Genomic DNA, 22,779 nt, shown 5'->3' on the forward strand with positions numbered 1-22,779 from the left:
TTGTTGTTGTTTTGAAGATTATCATTTAGTTTCTGACAAAGGAAATTTCACTTCTTAATTTGTAAGTCTAAATGAATTCCACCTGATTTTTCACTTAGAGCACCATGGTCACATTTGACCTTCTGCCATTTCTGAGGTCAGAAGAATTGTATTAAAAAGCTTCTCCTCCCTTCACAGAATGTTAATTTAACGCTAAGTAATGAATATTTAAAGATCCTAATAGATGTGCAAATTAACAATTATGCTGTAGCACCCTGCTGTTAATGCTATCAACCTTTGCATTGCTGCAGAAACCAATTTGAGCTTTAGTCAGCCTTTTTGTTACTGCGTTTTCAACACTGAATCTTGAGATGCTCCAAAGGCTGGGTGGCTGGTGGGTAAATGACCCCAGCAGTGAGGTACCCACAAATACTGGGCAACCTGTGAAGCATGAGAGGTGATTAATTGAATGCTTTGCTGAAATTATTTGGAAGTGTAAATATTCATTAAGTTCATCTGAATCAGACTCTGAGTTCTTTACGGGCAGGATGCCATAAAACAGATTTAAAAGGAATGGCAGTAATTAACCCAGCTGACTTCCCTGGGATCATGGAACAGCATCAGGTCCAGCCTGCCTCCATATTTGTTCTGAGCATGACTGCAGTCACTCCAGAATGTGCCACACCAGATGATGGGGAAAGATAGTGGAATTTTTTTTTCTAGTGACACACACACAAATTTCCCCTCCCATGCAATCAACAGTGAGTCTCCAACATATGACATTATGCGTACTGTATCAAGTGAAGTTTAAAAGAACAATACCAATTCATTTTAACAGTCAACTTTTGCATTCTCTGTTTTTAAAGTAAAATAATGATGAGCAATAAAATCCGCTGATTGATACAGATTATCAGCAGTGTTTGTTTTTAATCTGTTTTGAACAGATTAAAGTGAATGTAGTACAATATTAAATAAAACATATGACATCAAGTCTGTGGGCCAACAAATAAATGCTGTTTGAAAGAACATTATTATATCATCAGCTCTGACTCAAAAGATATCTGATAAATAGGGAAATATGCCTCCTAATCATATTTAAGATTCAATATAAATTGAAGGTGTATAATACCACATGGAGGGCATTGTTTTTTCGGACTAAAAAATCTGTAGAATATGGAATTCATAGATTTTAAGTCTGACCTTTCACTGTAAATATTGAAAGAAAATTATAAACAGAATTTGAACTGCTGATGCTATTGGTTTTTTATTAGAAACCAAGCATTTACCTGACTTGGAAGAATAGAGATGTCACCTCGTAAAAATTCAGGTAGAATAATCTAGTGTCTTTCATTTTCTTCATCTTTTAAAGAAAAATACTCTAAATTAAGCAGAATTAGCATAAATAGCATGATAGCAGTACAAGCATAAAATAATCATAATATCATTTAGACTTCTACTCAAGAGAGGCTTATGTTAATTACAAATAATACTTTATCAAAAATACATTCTTAGAGCCTGTACTTTTGGGAGACAATATTCATGAACTTTAAAAATTCATCTCTAATATACATAAATATTTTAACTAGTGTCCAATACCATTCCATTCTGAAAGGAATCTCTCCAAGCAAAAGGCAATATGTCTTAGTGACTTGTACTAAAATATGTATATCAACAGAAATAGCTTCTTTGCAACACACACCAGAACACAAATACATTTTGAAAATGATAACACTGTGGGGAAAGACAGGTACCAAATACAGTTGATGATTACTCACCAATGTAGGAAGAGGACAGGAAGATAAATTATTCAAAATCAGATGCTTCCACATCTCCATTTTAGCCTGTGGTTTCAGCCTCATTCTACACCTAGCCACATTCCACAGATGAGCAAGAGGGAAAATTGAGTATTTCGCTTTATGTCTCCTTTGAATGCCTCACCCTCCAGTAGAGGTGCTAAGAAGAGCAAGAAGAGACGGGACTGGAAGATAATAAATGTGGCCCCCAGGTGATCCAGAGTGCAAAACAGTGAGCCACTGAGTAATGAAAAACTCCAAAACCCTTTAGCCAAGCTGGTTGTCTGGTAACACATTGAGTAACAGTGACTCTGAGTTTTAATGGGAAACAAAGACATCATACAAACTATAGACACATTTTAGATGAAACTCCTGCAGCACAAACATATCAAAAGCATAAAATACAGATTGTTTGCTTTCAGGTCTCCACTTCTCTAAACAAGGCCATTGGACCTGTCCGAACCCCTCTATTCAGAAGTCATTTCCACGGCACAGAGCAGATCTTTGTATGGTTTCTGTCAATTGCATATTTGAAAAGTGGGTCATCATTTACTCTTTCCACTCTACTGAGTTATGCAGTCACCAGCTTTATCTGGGTCTTCTCCATCGATTTTAATCCTCTTCTTTTCTATTTCAACCTGTATGCGAAAGCGAAACATGGCAACATTAACAAACACAGAACTAACACTGTTCAGTCCTACTTCATGCATGTGGCAAGGACCGCAGCCACCTCATCCTTTGGACACACAGTGCCTCCACGGTGTCATGCTAGCCCCGAGTGAGGCAGCCTGCTCTCCTCTTGAGCTTCGCAAATCCTTCCCTCTAGGGTCAGATCTTGTAGAGGACTGAAACTCTCCTCCCTTCTAAGTCAGACATAGGGTTTAGAAAAGTACACAGAATACATACACTGATAAGACATTTAGAGTCCTGGATAGATGTGTGAACAACTATACCCCCAAGTATCATATATGGAGCCTTTGGCCCCCTTGAAATTTATAACTCACCCAAAATCTTCTAATTAAAATGAACTACTTTACAAACTAGTAAACCAGATGGACAGAACCATCCACCTGCCCCTCATCTTTTTCATTTCATCTCAAGTGTTACTGCTTCACAGAGAGGCCCTCCTGGGCCACCTGAGATAAGGAAGCCCTCCATCATTCTCTATCTTAGTCCCCTATTTTATTCTCTTCTTAGAATCTGTCACTATGTGAAACTATTTATTTGTTTACAAACTATGTTTTGTTCCCCGACTAGAAGGTATGCTTCACGAGGTCAGGGACCTGTGTCTTGTTCACTTTTGTGTCTCCAGCATCTAGAGTGGTACCTGGCACTTTGAAATTGCTCAAATACTTATTAAATAGAAGGTGACATTTTGAAACCGCCTGTCACCAAGTGTGGATCAATTAGTAAATACTATTAAAGCAGCAGGGACTCTCTTATATAATTTTGGGCTGTCCTCTAAAACAATAGGAAACTGGAAGGACCCATGCATAGGAAAATAGGAATCAATGAATTCTCCATTGTATTTGACCCACATTTCAGTCACATCTAGTACTGATACATCTAGTGTGACAGGTCAGGTTCTCCAAGAAGCAGACTCTGAGATGGAGACCGGCATGTGGAAAGTGTACCTGGGGAATACTGTCGGGGTCAATGTCTGTTGGGGGAGGAAGGGGAGGGAAGGAAGCAGACAGAAAGAAGTCGGGCTGTAATGCAGTCACCATAAAGGCTCTAGCCAGGTGAGCTGAAGCTAGGAGGGCTGCAGAGTTAACCCAAGCTGAGGCAAGAGGGTATTAATACACCTGCATCCACCAGGAAGGGGGTGTGACCCAGGCCAAGGCAGCTTTCTTCAGCAGGGCAATTCCCAGCTGCTGAGGGACTAAGTCCTTCCATCCCAAAGGGGCTGCACACAATGGTACTCACCCATAATTAATTTTATCAATAGAAAAAAAAATCACTGGTCCCAAACATATAGGCTTATAAACAGATGGTCCAAAATAAAGAAAAAACCCTGAATTCTATTAGTATATCATAAACCCACCCATTGGTGTTGATGATGTCTTATATAATCACACCATTTCAAGACACTGGGGGAAATATGTGACAGAAGTTACCTCTATTATTTACTAACTTTGAAGATGAAAAGGAAAAGCAAGTTTAGAAATAGGTGCAAGTAAAAAAAGAAAGAAAGAAAAAGAAAGAAAGAAAGAAAGAAAGAAAGAAAGAAAGAAAGAAAGAAAGAAAGAAAGAAACAGATGCAAGTGTATGTCACTCTTTAACTCATCTGGCATAAAAATGCAGAAGAGCTGATGGTAAACACTTAACATTGGTAGAATAACTCAGTATTTCCCAAAGGGAGCTCCACAGAATACTATTCCAGAAGATACTGACAGGTGTTCCACATGTACATGCCCATAGAGACAAGATTCAATAAGCAATGAGTTGGGAGAAACTGAGTTAAGTCTAACAAGTTTCTTTATTGCAGGACTTCTCAGAGCCTTCACTTAGCATTAATTTAGTGTATAGCATTCCCCAACTTACTTTTCTCTTGGATCACTATGTGTGTTCCATAGAACACATCTTGAAAAATGTTATTCTAACATAATTTTTGTTACAAAGATGCTTCTGGAATGTGAATTTGTTTTTAACGCCCTGTTTTTCATCGAGTGCTGAATTAAGTGGCACTGGTGCTCAAGCTCCTGACATTTTCTAGAACTGAGAGAAACTTGGCTTACTGGTGACCATCAGGTTTCCAGGACGGGGCTCTTTTCTAGGTCACATAAACACACATACATATACATATACACAGTCATTCAAAAGGGCAAAACAAATATCTAATGCCAAATTAGGCCACAGCTCCAGAAGCTTCAACTTCAACCAAAGAGCTTTGGGATATACCTGAATGTTGTAGCAAGCTCTCTGATGAACATGTTTCTGTGGCTGGAAATCACTCTCCACACCCAGAGACCTGACCTCTGTCCCTGAGGCACAGGTGTCAAGCATTCCAAACTGAACAGTAGCAAATGGATACCAATCAGAGGGAATTTCTTGGTCTGATCCAAGTTCTAGTTTGTATGACAAGCAATGGGGATGATCAGGACCTTGAAGAAAAAAGCAAATGATCAAAGGATTTCAATGGCCATTGAACATTTCTCCTAAGCATAAGAAGTATCCATCCCTCTCCTTAATAAACAATTCTGTTAGCACTATAATGAAAGTGGCATAAATTCCATTTAAACAACATACCATCAAAATTCACGATTTTGCACCAACTAGGGGAAATCTATCTGCATTTTATAACTACTGGCTTTAAAAGAAGTACAAACTCATTACTATATATATGATATATTAACTCCTAAAGTTTTTAATTAAAAGCATATTAAGTTTCTTTAATTACATATGACTAATATTTATATTAAGCATCATTATTTGGTTATAATATACATGGAATGTGTTTAAAAAAAAATTCTTTCCCTTAAGTAGACTGAATAAGCTCTTACAATAATTCTTAACTTATTCATTTTCTCACCACTGTTTCTTGATAGATAATGCAAAGGTAAACTTCAGCCCAAATTGGGTCACATCATTAAAATTTCTAACTTTTTAAAGTAAAGTTTACAAAAATTGCATTACATTTTGGAAACTACTCTAGGCCAAGAATTCTTTTTTCAGTAGAATGGATTATTCTTTACTAGGGTAATTCTCGCTCACCCTCCAAAAGCTTTGCCTGGAATGGATGTACGGTGTAGAGATAGGCATATTTGCTTTCAGTGCTTCAATCTAATATTTGTTTCCACTTAATTCCATTTGCCATGTATGGAGCATCTAGCCTCTGCTAGGCCAGGCTCTGCGCCAGACCCAGGGACATTGGATATACGCAACGATTTTAAGTGGGGCCGCGTAACATGTATGTATGTGTGTGTGTGCACGTGTTACCATAGAGTAAAAAATATATATGTTTTCAGTGCAATCACTGTAGTAACTCTACAAAGTTGTGTGATTCTGTTGTGTCGTCCACAGCACCTACATATCCAGCGCAGCTATCTTTACTTAAATAAATGTATGAGATGACAGTTATTTGAAAAGCCAGATTAAATTACTTTACCACTGACATACCTCAAGAAAGAACACTTCCATCAGAATATAGCTCTAGGCACAAAAACAAGGGTTTAAAGGATTCCACTTAATTCTTAAAAGATAAATTGCCTTTCACTCCTTACAACCTGTTCCTTGTAGAGAAACTAATAGAATTCTAAGGCTGTAAAAGGCCTTGAGAAGTCATCAATCAATTAACCAACAGCTGCTCATTAGCCATCTCCACCACTTACATGTAGCGCAGGACAGCCACGGCCTCTGAGGTGCTCTAAGCTACCCAGATCACTGCAGGCAAGTGAGAACTTAATTCACACACACACACACCCAGGGGAGATTCCATAACCCATTACCCTTTCTAGTCTGCAGTCTGCAGCAAGGAGGCAGTAAACTTATTTAAACTTAATTCAGGCACTCTTAGGTCCTTTATGGCACGGTGGCTAAGAACACAAACACTGGACCCAGATTGTGCACAGCCCAATCCCAACTCTGCTAATTAACAGCTGTAATCCTAGGCAAGTTACTTGGTCTGTCTGAGCATGTTTCCTCATCTAAACACGGGAGTGATGAGGGGCGCCTGGGTGTCTCAGTCGGTTGAACGTCTGACTTTGGCTCAGGTCATGATCTTGCAGTTCGTGAGTTCAAGCACCGCGTCGGGCTCTGTGCTGACAGCTCGGAGCCTGGAGTCTGCTTTGGATTCTGTGTCTCCCTCTCTCTATCCCTTCCCCGCTCATGCTCTGTCTCTCTCTGTCTCTCAAAGATGAATAAACGTTAAAAAAAAATTTTTTTTAATGGGAGTTATGATGTTGGTGATGATAACATGAACCTTACAGGATTGTTCGGAGGATTAAACAAACCAGTGGGCACACGTGGAGCATGAGAGCCATGGTATACTATAGCTGTACAGAAGTGCTGGCTGCATATGATTACTTTGCAAAATGCTCTTCAATTATAAATCCACTATTTTTATTTAACTACTACAATTTTGATAATGAAGGGACCATGAATTCTATACTTTCAGACTGGAAATGATATTGGAGATGGTCTCCACATTTTATTTTTTTAATCTGTCATATTTTTTTAAGTTTCTTTTGAAAGAGAGAAAGAACGTGAGTGAGCAGGGGACGGGCAGAGAGAGAGGGAGAGAGGAAATCCCAAGCAGGATCTGCACTGTCAGCAAAGAGCCTGACGCAGGGCTCGATCTTACCAAACGTGAGATCATGACCTGAGCCAAAACCAAGAGTTGGATACTTAACCGACTGAGTGCCCAGGTGCCCCTGATATTCACATTTTAAAGGAAAAAATTCTTTTGGAACTTTTGCACTCGAGATTACTCACATTGAAGACCTAGTAGTATTCCAAAAATGTTAGAAACAAACTTTTTCTACCTGCTTTCCTAAAAAATTGGTAAAAGATAAAGGAGAGCATTTTTCCCTTCAAGTTTTCTGGCATGTTTTTCCTGGCTTTTTAAAACTCTAAATACTCTACAGTGTTTAATCACACACTCCCCCTTTAGACTTTGATCTCTGTGCAAAGAGGTATCATATCTGTCCTTAGCACAATGTCTGGCACATTTAAGGCTCAAAGGATATTTGTCAAATTCGTGAACAAATGAATAGAAGATAGAAGGACATCAGGTTATCTATCTCAGTAGTTTCCAGCAGGGGGCACTCTAGGGCTTTGGTAATGGTTACTCTCCAAATTTCGGACTGGGAAGGTAAATCACAAACCACCTCAGTCTACTAAGTATACGGACGGTCCTTCTTGAACTAAAATATTTCACATCTGAAAGTGAATTGTTGAGAGTTGGAGGGAATGAATGGCAGGAGGATGACACAAGTGGGGAGAGGGCAACCAATGTGCAGATGACAGCATGAAAACAAGCAAGCTTTCTCTAAAAATTGGTAACATGGGAAGGTAAGAGACAGATATATTAATTGGCACCCCCCTTACCACTCCCACTCCCCTTTCTAATTCTATGCTCTCTGCACCTCCTGTGACTAACCAGTGTTCCCATCTGTCCTCCCCACCCCACCCCCACCCCCACAAAGGATGGCGCTACCAGGCCATCCTTTGCTGTGAAATCAAAGACCTGCCCACTTTGTTAAAAGAATATTAAGCACTGGCATGCTGGTAAAAGGCCAGTAGCCCTTCCCACCTCCCTTGAAATCACATGGAAGTGAAAAGGAAAGGTCAATCCTGATCTCAAAAACTCACAGGAGGAAAGGCATTATATATATATAAACTAGTAGACTAGTTCATATATTCTCTTTCAGTTTCCAGTTTTAAAATATTTTTTTCTAATAGTACTGGTTGTTCAGAAACTTGCTTAAAAAGGGTAATGTTTTAAAGACTTTTTAAAAAGATCCTATTCTTTAAACACCCAATTGATTTAAAAATTGTATAGAGAACTAGAGATGCATTCAAATAATCTGCTACTCTTTGCATGGCCCGTGAGCCAGTAGCATTTGTATCGCCTGAGCAGTGTGGGATTCAGGGGACCTCAGTCTACATTTAAAAAAATTTTTTTTAACGTTTATTTATTTTTGAGACAGAGAGAGACAGAGCATGAACGGGGGAGGGTCAGAGAGAGAGGGAGACACAGAATCCGAAACAGGCTCCAGGCTCTGAGCGGTCAGCACAGAGCCTGACGCGGGGCTTGAACTCACGGACCGCGAGATCATGACCTGAGCCGAAGTCAGACGCTTAACCGACTGAGCCACCCAGGCGCCCCATCAGTCTACATTTTAAAAAGGTGATTCACAGGGCACCTGGGTGGCTCAGTCAGTTAAGTGTCCAACTCTTGATTTCAGCTTAGATCATGATCTCATGGTCATGAGGTTGGGCCCAGCATTGGGATCTGAGCTCAGAGCCTGCTTGGGATTCTCCCTCTCCCTCTGCCTCTCCCTGGCTCATTCTCTCTCTCTCTGTCAAAATAAATAAACATTTTTTTTAATAATTCAAATTAAAAGTGATTCACATGCACACAAAAGTTTAAGAAGCACTGTCTTAGGATAAAGATTTCCTCTCTGCCCCAACCTTACTCTTTCTACACTTCTCCTCCACAGGCAAATTGCCAGGCACCCTCTCAGTCTTTGCATTACCCTCCCCACCCACATGGTGAAGCCACATGACAGACCACAGGATCACCAGTGTCCTGCTCCAGCCCAGCTTCTCCCTGCCCCTCTAGACTGCACTTGACACAGCCCCCCTGCCTTTTGTCTAGGCCCCCTTTTGGCCCACAGATCTGATCTGAACAAAGCATCTTTGATCCCAAAGGATTTGTTCTGTGAATTATCACCATATAATTGACTGGAATGCCTGGTGCTATGACCGTCTTCTAGAATTCCTGAAGGCCAGCCTCTCTGGGAACATCCACTCTTGTAACGGTTCATAGCGAGCTCAGCTGCTAGCAAATGTGGGTGGTAGGCAAGAAAGACTCAAGGAGACCCAGGGACACAGAGCAGGGGGGAAGGACCTGTGCCTAGAGGACCAGAACAGGTGTCACAGCAGAGCTACCAGGCCAGGGGTTCTCAACTCTGGCTGCATGCCTTTTACAAGCACCAGTGTGTGGGCCTCACTCCCACAGAGCCTGATTGGTCAGGATGGGGCCTAAATACGGGTCTGTTTTTAAAGCTCTAATGATTCTAAGGACTCTAATATGCTGCCAGGGCTGAGAAACAGATTTTAAAAGGAGTAAAGAGAGGATCCCAAGTGATCTCAGCCAATGGCACTATGGATCACCTATTCACCAAAGCCAGAGCCTTCAACCTCCTTGCACTCCTTCTGTCCCCCATACCCACAGGTAATCTGTCCTTTTCATGGGGACACCTCCTTTGAATTTCTCACCCATCCCTCACTCCTTCTGGGCGCTCCCACTGCCACTGGCATTGTTCATCAGGCCTCCCTATGTCTATAATCTGCTCCTGAATTTCTCCTCTGCATTGTATGCCTGACTTCCTAAAACAGAAAGGATGCTTGAAACATGGATGATTCTGTCACAGTAGAGCCTGAAAACACTCCAGAAGCCATGTTGACAAACTCCATACCCCAAGGCATGGCTCACAGTGTCCTTCCTGCCTCAGTCCCAAAAGATAACTAAGATCCCCCACCTACATGTCTGATTCTGCTTTTTCTATCCCTGATAGAATCCTACTGATTCTTCCACACCAGGTTTAACTCTAGTGTCCCCTGCAGTTTATCACTCCTTTCTCTGGAATCCCTACTATATACACTTGTACATGCCTAGCATACAGCACACTTCCACATAGTGTATTTTCATACTTGCTTCCAGGTCAGTCTCCCCTACTAGGCTGCTACGTTGCTGGAAGTGGGAAGCATGTCTGCATCTGTCTCCCAAGCACCCAGCACAGAGCCAGTACCTACAGGAAGTTTGTGGAATGAATGGGTCTTCTTCTCAATAAATTCTTGGTGAATGAATCAATTAACTATACCATTAGCTCTGGGAAAATACAGGTTATAAAAATACAGGATCATTTTCACAAGAACATTTACATGTTGTTCTCCTTCCAAATAAATGATTCCTATGGGTTCTCACTTTGAAAAATAAGCATGGTTGCCCTGATTGGGTCTAGCAGGAGTGTCTGCTCTGAGGCAGAACAGCTGGAATGGGTTCTTTGTGAGCCTGTCCCCTGTCCCTCTTGACCCCACCTGGACAGGCCAGCAGGATGAGCCCCTAGTGCTCCTCTCTGAGGCATAATCAGGAGTCAGGTTATCACCCAGACATCAGGAGACATGTATGGGTTGAGGAGATTACAGTAGGTATTCCAGCCTGCCTTCCTCTCTTTCCCTTTGCCTTTAGCAAAATAAAAAGCAATAATATTATGATTTATATAACCCCTTTCATCTAAAAGTAGCACAGATGACTTTGAGAATAGATCATTTGGAACTTTGTACTCAAAACTTCAAAACTTGTTTCCCTAGGATGAAGATAACCTGAGAATGGTTTTAACTTGCTTCTCCAGCAAAGTTATAAAAGGCAGGAAACACCACCTCTGTGGATTGTGTCACGGAAGATATTCCCATCACACAGGAGTTGACCAGGAGGCACCACTAGAAGCCATCCAATGTGACCATGCCACCCCATCACCACCTCACCCTGCCTTAAGCCTGAGCTGTCCTTGATGTTCCTTGGGACTAGAACCATAACTAATATGAGTCATGAGAACACTGCAGAGCAGAATTCGCCATCAACCGAGAAGTGGGGGCGGTGTCAGGGAGGACGACTGCGCAGGGGCTTCCCTTTTGCACAAGGGCCTGAGGCTCTTCAGCCACCCGGCTGTGTCTCTCGCCTACTGGGCCCTGTCTCTTGCCCGAGCTACAATCAGAAGACAGGTGTTAAGCCAGCAAACTGCAAGTCAGACAAGGTGGTCCTGCACTCCCCAAAGACATGGTCCATGCTACCCCTCAAATCCATCATAGTCTGGAGCTTGCTCTTCCTTCCCCCAGAACACTGCAAGGCCTGCAGAGCAGTGTCTCTCAACCCTGGCACACATCAGGTTCACCTGGGGAGCCCTAGAAACATACAGGTGCTTAGGCCCCTCCCTCAGACATTCCAATTTAATTGGCATGGAGTAGAGCCTGGACATGAAAATTATTTGAAAGCTCTCAGGCTATCCTAACACACAGCCAAGTTTGAGAAACACTGCTATAGGTCTGCCCCAAATAAAAATGCTTCTTCTGAAGTCCACAGCCTGAAGGGTCCTAAAATGAAATTAATTTTCCCTGAAGGACTAGACCAGCTGTGAACTATTTAGAAGCAGGGATCAGATCTTATTTATCTTTAGCCCTGGCACCCAATGTGGCACTTGGTTTACCTGATGTGCTCAGTAAAGGTTTGACTGAATGAGTGAATACATCAACTCAGATCCCCCAAATTAGCTCCATAACCCAATGTTTTGCTAGAAATAACTGGACTAAAACAGGGAGCAGCCTTAATTTCAAAGTTTGCTTTTTTGCTCTATTATATACACCCACAACTAAGTTACTATTCTGAAATAAATGCAGTGCTAGGACTCTACTTTTAAAGTTCTGAATTTCTAGATTCATTGTTTTCTTGGCAAGAAAATTTAAAAATTAACTGAATTTTTAATGCTTGGGCTGTTGTCTACTTAATTCTGAAACAACTAGCCAATATGGCCAAATTAATTCAGCCAATGAAATCAATTTGGGTAAAACTGAAAGGCAATCTTATTTTGAAATAGGAGGGAATAAAACCTAAGGAGAATGTGGTACTGGCTGAGAATACAAAAAAAGTTCAGGTATATTCACAGATGAGAGATCTTTAAAGGTTAATTGGGGAGTCTTAGCTCTGTGAGCAATATTTTTAATATTTGAGGTTGGTGGTTGATGTCAAAAAGTCCAACTAGAAATTTTCCCTCAGTGCCACCATTCACAACAAAATCTTAGCTTAGGATTTTTTTTATGGTATTAAAAAATTTGTTTTAAGGTAAACTTATCTGGTAGAAATAGGCACAGAGAACAAAAATAAATCAGCTGTTTGACTAAATGTTCCACCTCCTACCAAGCGATGTAAGCAAGGCCTCACTGGACTGAAGTTATCTATCTCAGCCTGGTTTCAACCCAAGGAGACAAGTGAAAACGTTTAAGCTATTTCATGTGAAAATCAACTTGGGGTATTGAATATTTACTTGAATTTTTATCAGGAAGCCGGTCTATCTTCCATACCACGGCCCGGTAGGCACTCTCATATTTTGCTGACCCCACAGTGACCTGTATAACAGGTTCTGATTCAGGTTCATGTAAACTCCCTAGACATGCCCGGCGGTTCATTTTGGCTTTCAGGGACTTCTGCCTCTGGAGGTTCATGGTCCAGAGGGCCTTGATCCACTGTGATGGGACAGGAAAGTGTATCATTATGTTGTCACAGGACCTCAAGGAACTGGCAGAGGAAGATCTCTGAGCCAATGGGGCCATGTTGACAAAGGCCTGAAGCTCCACATACGCCCCCTGGACAACCACTACAGACTTCAGGGAAAAGGGAAGATCCTCCCCGTTATACAAAGTCTTAAAACGCATCAGTTCAAACCGGCAGGCGTCCAGTGGTACAAACTTAATGATTCTTGATTGCCCGAATTCTTGTGCTTTCACACACTTATGAAAATGATAGTCGAGAATATCAATCCCCTTCTTTTCTGGGTCTTTTTCAAAGTAGCGATCATTTCGCTTCTGCAGCTCGAGGTCATTCAAGGTTAAAAAGCATTCTGTGTTCCCATTTACAAAAGAGAGGCAATAGATCTGAGTTATGACAGCACTTTCAACCAATTTTCCTTCTTCTTTAGTGATTTTGCCCCAAAAGTTGTCCACAATTTCTAGGGAAATTTCTTGTTCCTCATAGTTCTTTTTTGGTTTTGAACTAGCTGGCAGCTTTGTCAGCTCCTCCTCCACAGTAGTCAGGAAGTCAAGGAAATCGTGGTACTCTGTGGACCCCAACTTCAGCATCTGTTCGATGTCTGGTTCATGAACTACTTCTGTCTTAGAATGGTATTTCCTTTTTTCTGTGTAAGACACATGTTCAATCTTCACAGTATGGATTTTTCCTGCCACACTACAGTTCTCAACTTTTGGTTCAGAAAGCCTGCAATGTGGATCGAGCTGTAACTCCTTAAATGGTTTTTCTAACCCCTTCTCATAATACATTTGCAAAATTCCTCCAGGTAAGACTTTTAGAAAAATTGGTCCCCACTGACGGGAAGACATCATGTTCTTCTTCTCGGGAATTCTCAACATAAAAGACCATCCGGGTTTTGGCTGACTCCTGAAGAGCATGGGGGGGACAAAGGAAGAGGCAGTGTCTTCACCATACAGAGACTGCATAGACAAATTTCCATATGAGTCTTGGTTCTCAGCTGATTGAAGATGTTCAAGCTTCTCACAGATATAGTTGAGTGAACACTGATTTAAGCTTTTTTGATCGATAGGCATCTCTTTGTCTCTTGGTGGGTAAGCCTTTCTGCTTCCTGAAGGGTCAAAGATGAACTGGGAAGCACTGCCTTCATCTTTCCAAAATGGACTTGAAAAAGCACAGTCCTCCCGAAAATACTGAAACTGGGGAGTATCACTTTGAAACCCTAGGCTTTCAGCCTGGGGAGGGCTAACTTCTTCCAGAAGACCCACTTTGGGAGCTGGATGTGTACATGAGTGGTCACTGGGTAAGGAAGCATGGGATAAACAAGTTGGTTTGCTAGGCAATAAGGAAGAGCCTGCTCCTGATATTGTAAGTGGACTGTTTGAGGATGATTCTGGGATAGGATAAAGCGTATGAGTCCCTGCTTTGGGGATGCCAGGAATACCTGGGAAGTCCTTCGTAGGTGTAGAAAGAGGAGAGTTACTTGGAGGTCCTGGACTAAAGTAAAAGTCTATGATGGGAGAGGAGAGGGGGGTATTGCTGGCAGAGGAAGATCCACTGGGAAACTCCTTAGCACCAGAGAGGTTCAGCTTAAGTCCATTTGGCCTACAAATGCCTTGATTCTCCAGAGGTAAATTCTTTGACTTTTGAGAAGATTGAAAAGCAGGGTCATCATCAAATGTGACCCAGTTGCCTGGGTTTGTGGAACACATCTTTGGAATCAGATTGTGGTCTTGTCAATGAATCAGATATGGTGTCTGTTAAAGGAGAAAGAGATAATAAGAATATTAAATGAGGAGGAGGAGAAAATTCCAGTTACTTTAGTTCTGAGAAATAGGTGATTTAAAAGCAACCAGGGGCACCTGGCTGGCTGAGTCAGAGCATGCCACTCTTGATCTCAGGATCATGAGTTCAAGCCCCCATTCTGGGCACAGAGCTTACTTACAAAATAAATAAATAAATAGAATAAAATGTTGTCACAAATAAAAGTTAAAAAACAAAAGAATAAAAATAAAAGCAACAAGATTTACAGATTGACTGAGTTCAAATAAATGCTTAAGAACTGTAATACTTCTGATGGCTAAATGGATTTTTTAAAAAAAATGCAAGATCTAACCATATGCTGTGTACTAGAGACTCATTTGAGATTTAAGGACACACTTTCAGTTGAAAGTAAAAGGATGTAAAAAGATACTCTATACAAACAGAAACAAAATGAGAGCAGGCAGGAGTGGCCATACTAACATTGGACAAAATAGACTTTACATCAAAAACTGTCACAAGAGACAATGAAGGACATATATAATGATAAAAGGGCCAGTTCACCAGGAAGATATAACAATTACAAGTATATATAAAGCCAACATCAGAGCACCCAAATATATGAAACAAACATTAAAAAACTGAAGACAGTAATAGCAACACAATAATATCAGAATTTCAATCCTCCATTTTCAATAATGGATAGAACATCCACAAAGAAACAGAGGACTTGAACAACACAACAGACCAAGTGGACATTTCCACACAACAGCAGCAGAATATATGTTCTTGGGTCACCTGGGTGGCTCAGTTGGTTGAGCTTCCAACTTCGACTCAGGTCATGATCTAACAGTTCATGAGTTCTAGCCCTGCACTACTGACAGCTCAGAGCCTGGAGCCTGTTTCGGATTCTGTATCTCCCCCTCTCTCTGCCCCTCCCCTGCTCATACTCTGTTTCTCTCTGTCTTTCAAAAGTAAATAAACGTTAAAAACAATTTTTTTTTAAAGAATACATGTTCTTCGTAAGCATACACAAAACATCCTCCAGGACAGATCACATGTTATGTCACAAAACAAGTCTTAACAAATTTAAGAAGACTGTAATCATATACAATATCCTGTCTGACCACATCAGAATGAAACTGGAAATCAACAGATGGAGGAAAACTGGAAAATTCACAAATGTAGAAATTGAACAACACACTCTTGAACAACTAATAGGCCAAAGAAGAATCAAAAGGGAAATCAGAAAATATTTTGAGGTAAGCAAAGTGAAAACACAACAAACCAAAACTTATGGATGTAGCAAAAGCAATAGAAAGAGTGGGGTTTATTATTAAAAAAGAAGGTCTCAGATAAACAACCTAATGTTACAGCTCAAGGAACTAGAAAAACAAACTAAGCCCAAAGTTAAAGGAAGAAAAGAAAGAATAAACATTATGGCAGAAGTAAATGGAGTAGAGAATATAAAATAGAAAAAAAAAGGAAAACTAAGAGTTGTGTTTTTTTTTTTTAAAGATCAACAAAATTGACAAACTTTTAGCTAGATGGAGAAAAAAAGAAAATCCTCAAAGCCAGAAATGAAAGATGTGACATTAAACTTATGTCACAGAGGGGCGCCTGGGTGGCTCAGGGGTAAGCATCCGACTTTGGCTCAAGTCATGATCTCACAGTTTGTGGGTTCGGACCCTGCATCAGACTCTGTGCCGACAGCTCAGAGCCTGGAGCCTGCTTCGGATTCTTTGTCTCTCTCTCTCTCTCTCTCTCTCTCTGCCCCTCCCCAGCTCACGCTTTTTCTCTCTCTCTCTCTCAAAAATAAACATTACAAAGAATTAAAAAAAACTTACGTCACAGAAATAAAATAAATGATTATTTTATTATTTTATTATTGACCATTATGAACAACTATATGCCAACAATGTGGATAACCAAGAAGAAATGGACAAATTCCTAGAAACATACACCGACAATGACTGAATCATAAAATAACAAGAAATCTGACCAGATCTGTAATTAGTAAAGAGACTGAAGTGGTAGTCAAAACCTCCCAAAAAATAAAAGCTCAGACCCAGATGGTTTCACTGGAGAATCTACCAAACATTTAGAGAAGAATTAACACCAATCCTTCTCAAACTCTTCCAAGAAACTGAAGAGGAGGGAACACTTTCACACTCATTTTATGAGGCCGGCATTGCTCTGACACCAAAGCCAAAGACACTACAAGAAAAGAAAACTACAGGCCAATATCCCTCATGAATGCAAAATCCTCAACAAAATATTAGCAAGTCAACTTCAACAGCAGATTAAAAGGATCATACACTATTACCAAGTGGGATTTATCCTTGTGATGCAAGGATATTTCCAACATATGAAAATCAACACAGCAATACATCACATCAACAGAACAAAGGATAAATATCACATGATCACCTCAATAAATACAAAAAAAGCACCTGACAAACTCTTATGCCTTTTCATGATAAGAAACCACTGAACAAACTGGGAATAGAAGGAAAGTACTTTAACATAATAATAAAGGCCATCTATGAAAAGCCCATGGTAACTAACAGCATACTCAATGGTGAAAAACTGAAAGCTTTTCCTCTAAAATCAGGAACAAGGCAAGGATGCTCACTCTTGCCACTTCTATTTACACAGTACTGGAAGTCTTAACAAGAGCAATTAGGCAAGAAAAAGAAATAAAAGGCAACTAAATTAAAAAGGAAGAAGTTACATTTTGTCTGTTTATAGATGATCTGACCTTATATGTAGAAAGCCCTAATAATTCCACACACACACACACACACACACACACACACGTTAGAACTGATAAACAAATTAAAGTTGCAGGATACAAAATCAACAAACAAAAATAAGTTGCATTTCTATACACATACAATTAACAATCCAAAAACAAAATTAAGAAAACAATCCCATGTACAATAGCATCAAAAAAATAATAAAACACTTAGAAATAAACAAAAAAGGGCAAAAGACTTTTTTTTAATGTTTATTTTTGAGAGACAGAGACAGAGCATGAGCAGGGAAGGGTCAGAGAGAGAAGGAGACACAGAATCTGAAGCAGGCTGCAGGCTCTGCACTGTCAGCACAGAGCCTGATGCTGGGCTCGAACTCATGAACCTTGAGATCATGACCTGAGCCAAAGTTGAACACTCAACCAACTGAGCCATCCAAGTGCCCCAAAAGACTTCTTTTTAAGTGTATTTGAGAGAGATAGCATGCATGTGCACACACAAGTGGGGAAGGGGAGAGGAAGGGGCGGTCGAGAGAGAAAATCCCAAGCAGGCTTCATGCGTGATGTGGGGGCTTGAACTCATGAACCACAAGACAATGACCTGAGCCAAAAGCAAGAGTCAGACTGAGCTATGCAGGCGCCCCTGTTTTTTTTTTTAAAGGGGAAAAAGACTTTTACACTGAAAACTACAAAGTAATGTTGCTGAATGAAATTAAACAAGACATAAAAAGATATCTCACATTCATAAATGGGAAGACTTAATATTGTTAAAATGTCCACACTACCCAAAGCAATCTACAGATTCAGTGCAATCCCTATCAAAATGACATTTTGCAGAAATAGAAAAAACAATCATAAAATACATATCGAATCTCAAAGGTCTTTGGATAGCCAAAACAATCTTGAGAAAGATAAAGGTGGAGGCTTTACACACTCTAACTTTGAAACATATTACAAAGCTATGGTACTCAAAACAGTATAGTACTGGCATAAAAGCAGATAAAGAGACCAATGGAGCAGAATATTAATTCCAGAAATAAACCCATACACAAGGTCAAATGATCCTCAACAAAGGTGCCAAGATTATACAATGAGGAAAGGACAGTCTCTTCAACAAACTGTGTTGGGAAAACAGATATCCACATGTAATAAAAAAAAAAAAAAAAATGACATTGGACCCTTATTTTATATCATACGCAAAAAACAATTATAAATGGATTATAAACATTAAGACTTAAACATAAGACCTGATATTATAAACCTCCTATAAAAAAAAAAGAGGAAATCTTGATGACATTAGTCTTGGCAATGATTTCTTGGATAGGGTACCAAAAGTACAAGAAACAAAAGCATAAGACTTAAACATAAAACCTGAAATTATAAAACTCCTATTAAAAAAAAACAAGAGGAAAAGCTTGGTCTTGGCAATGATTTCTTGGACAGGATACCAAAAGTACAAGCAACAAACGCAAAAATAGACAAGTGGGACTACATCAAACTAAAAAGCTTCTGTACAGAAAAGGAACCAATTAACAGAGTGAAAATCCATGGAATGGGAGAAAATATTTACAAACCATATATCTGATGAGGGTTTAAATCCAAAAGGTATAAGGAACTACTGCTCAATAACAACAACAACAAACAATTTAAAAATGGGCAACAGACTTGAGTAGACATTTCTCCAAAGAAGACACACAAATGGATAACAGGTATATTAAAAGATGCTCAGCATCACTAATTACCAGGGAAATGCAAATCAAAACCACAATATCACCTTATACATGTTAGGATGGCCGTTACCAAAATGAACCCAAAATAAAACCAAACAAAACCAAACAAAAAATATAAAATAACAAGTGTTGACAAGGATGTGGAGAAATTAGAACCCTTGTGGATTGTTGGTGGGAATTGAGAAAACAGCATAGAGGCCCCTCAAAATTTTTTAAATAGAACTACCATGTATATGAGCCAGCAATCCCACTTATGTAAATTTATCCAAGAAAATTGAAAACAGGATCTCCAAGAGATATCTGCACTCTTCTGTTCATTTCAGCATTATTCCCAACAGCCAAGAGGTGGAAACAACCTAAATGTCCATCACCTGATGAATGGGTGAAGAAAATGTGGTATATATACATACAACGAATATTATTCAGCCTTAAAAAGTAAGGAAATTCTGGCACATGCCATAACATAAATGAACCTTAAGAACATTATGTTAAATGAAACAAGCCAGTCACAAAAAGGCAAATACTCTATGATTCCACTTACATGAGGTATCTAAAGTAGTCAAATGCAAAAAAGAGAGAGAGAGAAGGAGAGAGATCAACTGCATAGAAGCAGAAAGGAGAATGGTGGGGTGGGGTGAGGAGAGGGGAAAGGGGTGGCTGTTCAATGGGTACAGAGTTGTAGTTGTGCAAGATGAAAGAGTGCTAGAAATTTGTTGTAAAACAGTGTGCATATAGTTAATAATACTGAACTATACACTTAAAAATATGTTAAGAGGGTAAACAAATTGTTAAAAATTTGTTATTTTTTACCACCACTAAAAAAAACCTACAACACTTTTTCATCAATTCAGGAAGTATATGAATGAGGACTGTGTAGTCAGACCTTACTAGTGTTGCAGAAAATACAGAAGATAGAAACCCAATTTATAATGAACCTATAACCTATTGACAGCCCCCCAAATATGTGAGGTTTATAGGTTTGAAACATTTTGAGATTCATGACCTAATTTATCAAAACAACCCTGGGAGGTATATATCATTTCCATTTCATAGCTGAGATTACTTGGGTTTAGAGTCATTGCCTAAAGCTGTCTCACTGATAAGAGACAGAACTAAGATTTTTTTTAATAACAACTTTATTAAGATACAATTCACACACTAAAATTTATCCTTTTTTAAAAAAAAATGACAATTCAGTAGTGTTTAGTATATTCAGAGTTGTATAGCCATCACCACTATTTCCAGAATGTTCTTATCACCCCCAAAATATACCTGTACCTATTAGCAGTCACTCCCCTTTCTTCCCACCCCTACCCCCAAGTCCTGACAACCACTAATCGACTTTTTTAATTTGCCTGGTCTGAACATTTTATATAGATAGGATTTACAACATACGGCCTTCTATGTCTGATTTCTCTCACTTGGCATAATGTTTTCAAAGTTCATCTGTGTTGTAGCATGTATCAGTACTTCTTCATTCCTTTTGGTGGCTGAATAACATTTCATTGTGAAGATAGTCCCCATTTTGTTTATCCATTCATCAGTTGATGGGCATTTGGTTTATTTCTATTTTTTTAGCTATTATGAATAGTAAGCTTTTGTATAAGTTATATATAAGTTTTGGTGTGATCATTTTTCTCGGGTATATACCTAAGTTTGGAAAGAACCAGGATTTGAGCACAGATCACTTCATCCTGAGCTAATACAATATAAACTATTGAGATCATTCTAATGGCATCAGAGGCAATGAGCTGTATAGGCCACAGCACAGACCTGGAGGGTTGGGTACCCTGAATGCCGGGTGCTGCTCTGTCACTCACCAGCTATGGGGCAAAGCCACTCTGGACATTCAGTGATTCGAGTAGAATCATCTCTAAGGTAAGTCCTTTCCCACTCTAAAATAATTCTATGGTGGTTGACATCCAACCGAAATTTTTTTCAAAAGCAGAAATTGTGCTACTGCTGGGAGTTTTGACCAAACTTCCAAACTGACAGAGAGAAAAACTCCATGAGATGTACTGATATGAAAACTCAAAACCTGCTGGAACACAGCCATGAGAAAGGCATATTTTTCTCCCTCCAGCCAGCCTTCCCGCTTCCCCTTGTGGATAATGAGGGCTCAACCAGTGCAATCATTCAAGCCTGGAAAAGAGCCAACACAGAGAGAGCAAGCCTGGGGCTCCACTGGGGACAGGGCACATTCACTGTTGTCATTTGCTAAATCCGCACATTCCTGAGGGCACAAAAACACACAGTAGAGCAGCAGTCCAGGCCAGCTGGCTCTCTCTGGAGGGTATTTCACTGTCACTGCCCTCGGGCTGGAGTTCCACAAAGCACTTTCCCTTCCAAGCAGGCACAGCCTGTTTCAATGGGATACCACCAGGAGGCACAGAGGCAGGAAATCAGCAGCAATGTTTCTTGACCCATCCCATTCCATTCTCTTTAGGGTGAGAGATTGTGTAAATATTTATGTTAGTTGGGTTTATTAAAAAGAAAGAAAAAGAGAAGACCAAGAGAAGAAATAAGTACGCTTTGGATGGAATCTTATTCTGATCTACAGAAAACGTTTTGCCTCATCTGTTTTCCACTGCTATCTTCAAAATTTCGAGCAGTGATAGTGGTTTTATCAGAGCTTTTGCATATTATCAAAAAAAAGTGATTTCCATAAACCAGAGAAATCAATTCCATGACCTTTTAAGTGACCCTTGAACTTTAAAGAGAACACCTTGCAAGAAAACTCCTACCTTAAACACAAAAATCTATGCAAAGTATACTCTTCCCCTGTATGCAGGATTCTTCCATAGAAGGCACTCAGCAAATGTAATGTGAGTTTAATACAACCAAACGGAATTCTGCATTGTGCCCAATATGAGCCCAAACCTTTGTCCCTGTTTAAAAGGTGGGACTTGGATGCTCCTGGAATGAGGGGCTAAGACTCTGGCTCCCTGTGGTCAAGCGCAGGTGTGTTTCCCACTATTCTCTTCTTGCTCCTCTTCTGTATCCCTCTTGCTGCCCTTCCTTATCAATCCTCTTCACACTCATTTCATTTCTCTCTGACCTCTTTTGCCCCTTCCTTGTATATGACCTCATCTTTCTATTCTAGTCTCAAAGCCTCCACCATCATTTTTCCCAAAGTCAACAATGAGAATCAATTCCATCTAAGGCTTTCCTTCTTCCTTCCCTAACTCACCCCCACCTTCAGCAGGGAAACAGCCACATCCTTTCCAGAGCCTTGGTCTGTCCAAGGCCCCCTGGGTCTCAGGGAGGGATGCAGTAGCCCAGAGTGGAGAGGTCATGAATATGTCCTGCCTTAGTCATCTGCAACTTCACCATCTCCTTCAAGACACTGGAACCAAAAGTACTCAAGCAGGAACACCTATTTAACCTCAGGATTTTTTCTGCATTGCAAATGAGGCAGGATGTCAATATGTGTCTATGCCTCCCAGGGCACCCTAAATCCTACCATTTACAGAGCCCTGTCACAGGCAACATCTCATTTAAATTTATGACAACCCAGGGGTGCTTGGGTGGCTCAGTCAGTTAAGTGTCCGACTTTGGCTCAGGCCATGATCTCGCAGTTTGTGAGTTCGAGCCCCACTTCGGGCTCTGTGCTGACAGCTCAGAGCCTGGAGCCTGCTTCGGATTCTGTGTCTCCCCCTCTCTCTGCCCCTCCCATGCTCATGCTCTGTCTCTCTCTGTCTCTTGATAAACAAATATTAAAACAAAAAAAAAAATTTTTTTTTAATTTATGACAACCCAGAGTATAGACCACAGCAT

The 22,779-nt window shown here is 40.2% G+C and overlaps 1 protein-coding gene across 2 annotated transcripts in view; it reads right to left on the reverse strand.

The window, feature by feature from the left end:
- Nucleotides 1–845: 845 nt before the first annotated feature.
- STON1 (stonin 1) overlaps nucleotides 846–22,779 on the reverse strand; it is a 49,611-nt gene continuing 27,677 nt past the window's right edge. For both annotated transcript variants that reach the window (XM_060606326.3, XM_060606334.3), the window contains exons 2-4: nucleotides 12,539–14,513; nucleotides 4,674–4,876; nucleotides 846–2,410 (exon numbers count right to left, since the gene is read on the reverse strand). In XM_060606326.3, the coding sequence (XP_060462309.3) occupies nucleotides 2,336–2,410; nucleotides 4,674–4,876; nucleotides 12,539–14,468 (2,208 nt within the window). In that variant the 5' untranslated portion in view covers nucleotides 14,469–14,513 and the 3' untranslated portion in view covers nucleotides 846–2,335. The remainder of the gene's footprint in view (nucleotides 2,411–4,673; nucleotides 4,877–12,538; nucleotides 14,514–22,779) is intronic.

Source organism: Panthera onca, chromosome A3 (genome assembly GCF_046562875.1).
Source record: "Panthera onca isolate mPanOnc1 chromosome A3, mPanOnc1 haplotype 2, whole genome shotgun sequence".
In the NCBI taxonomy this organism is placed as follows: domain Eukaryota; kingdom Metazoa; phylum Chordata; class Mammalia; order Carnivora; family Felidae; genus Panthera; species Panthera onca.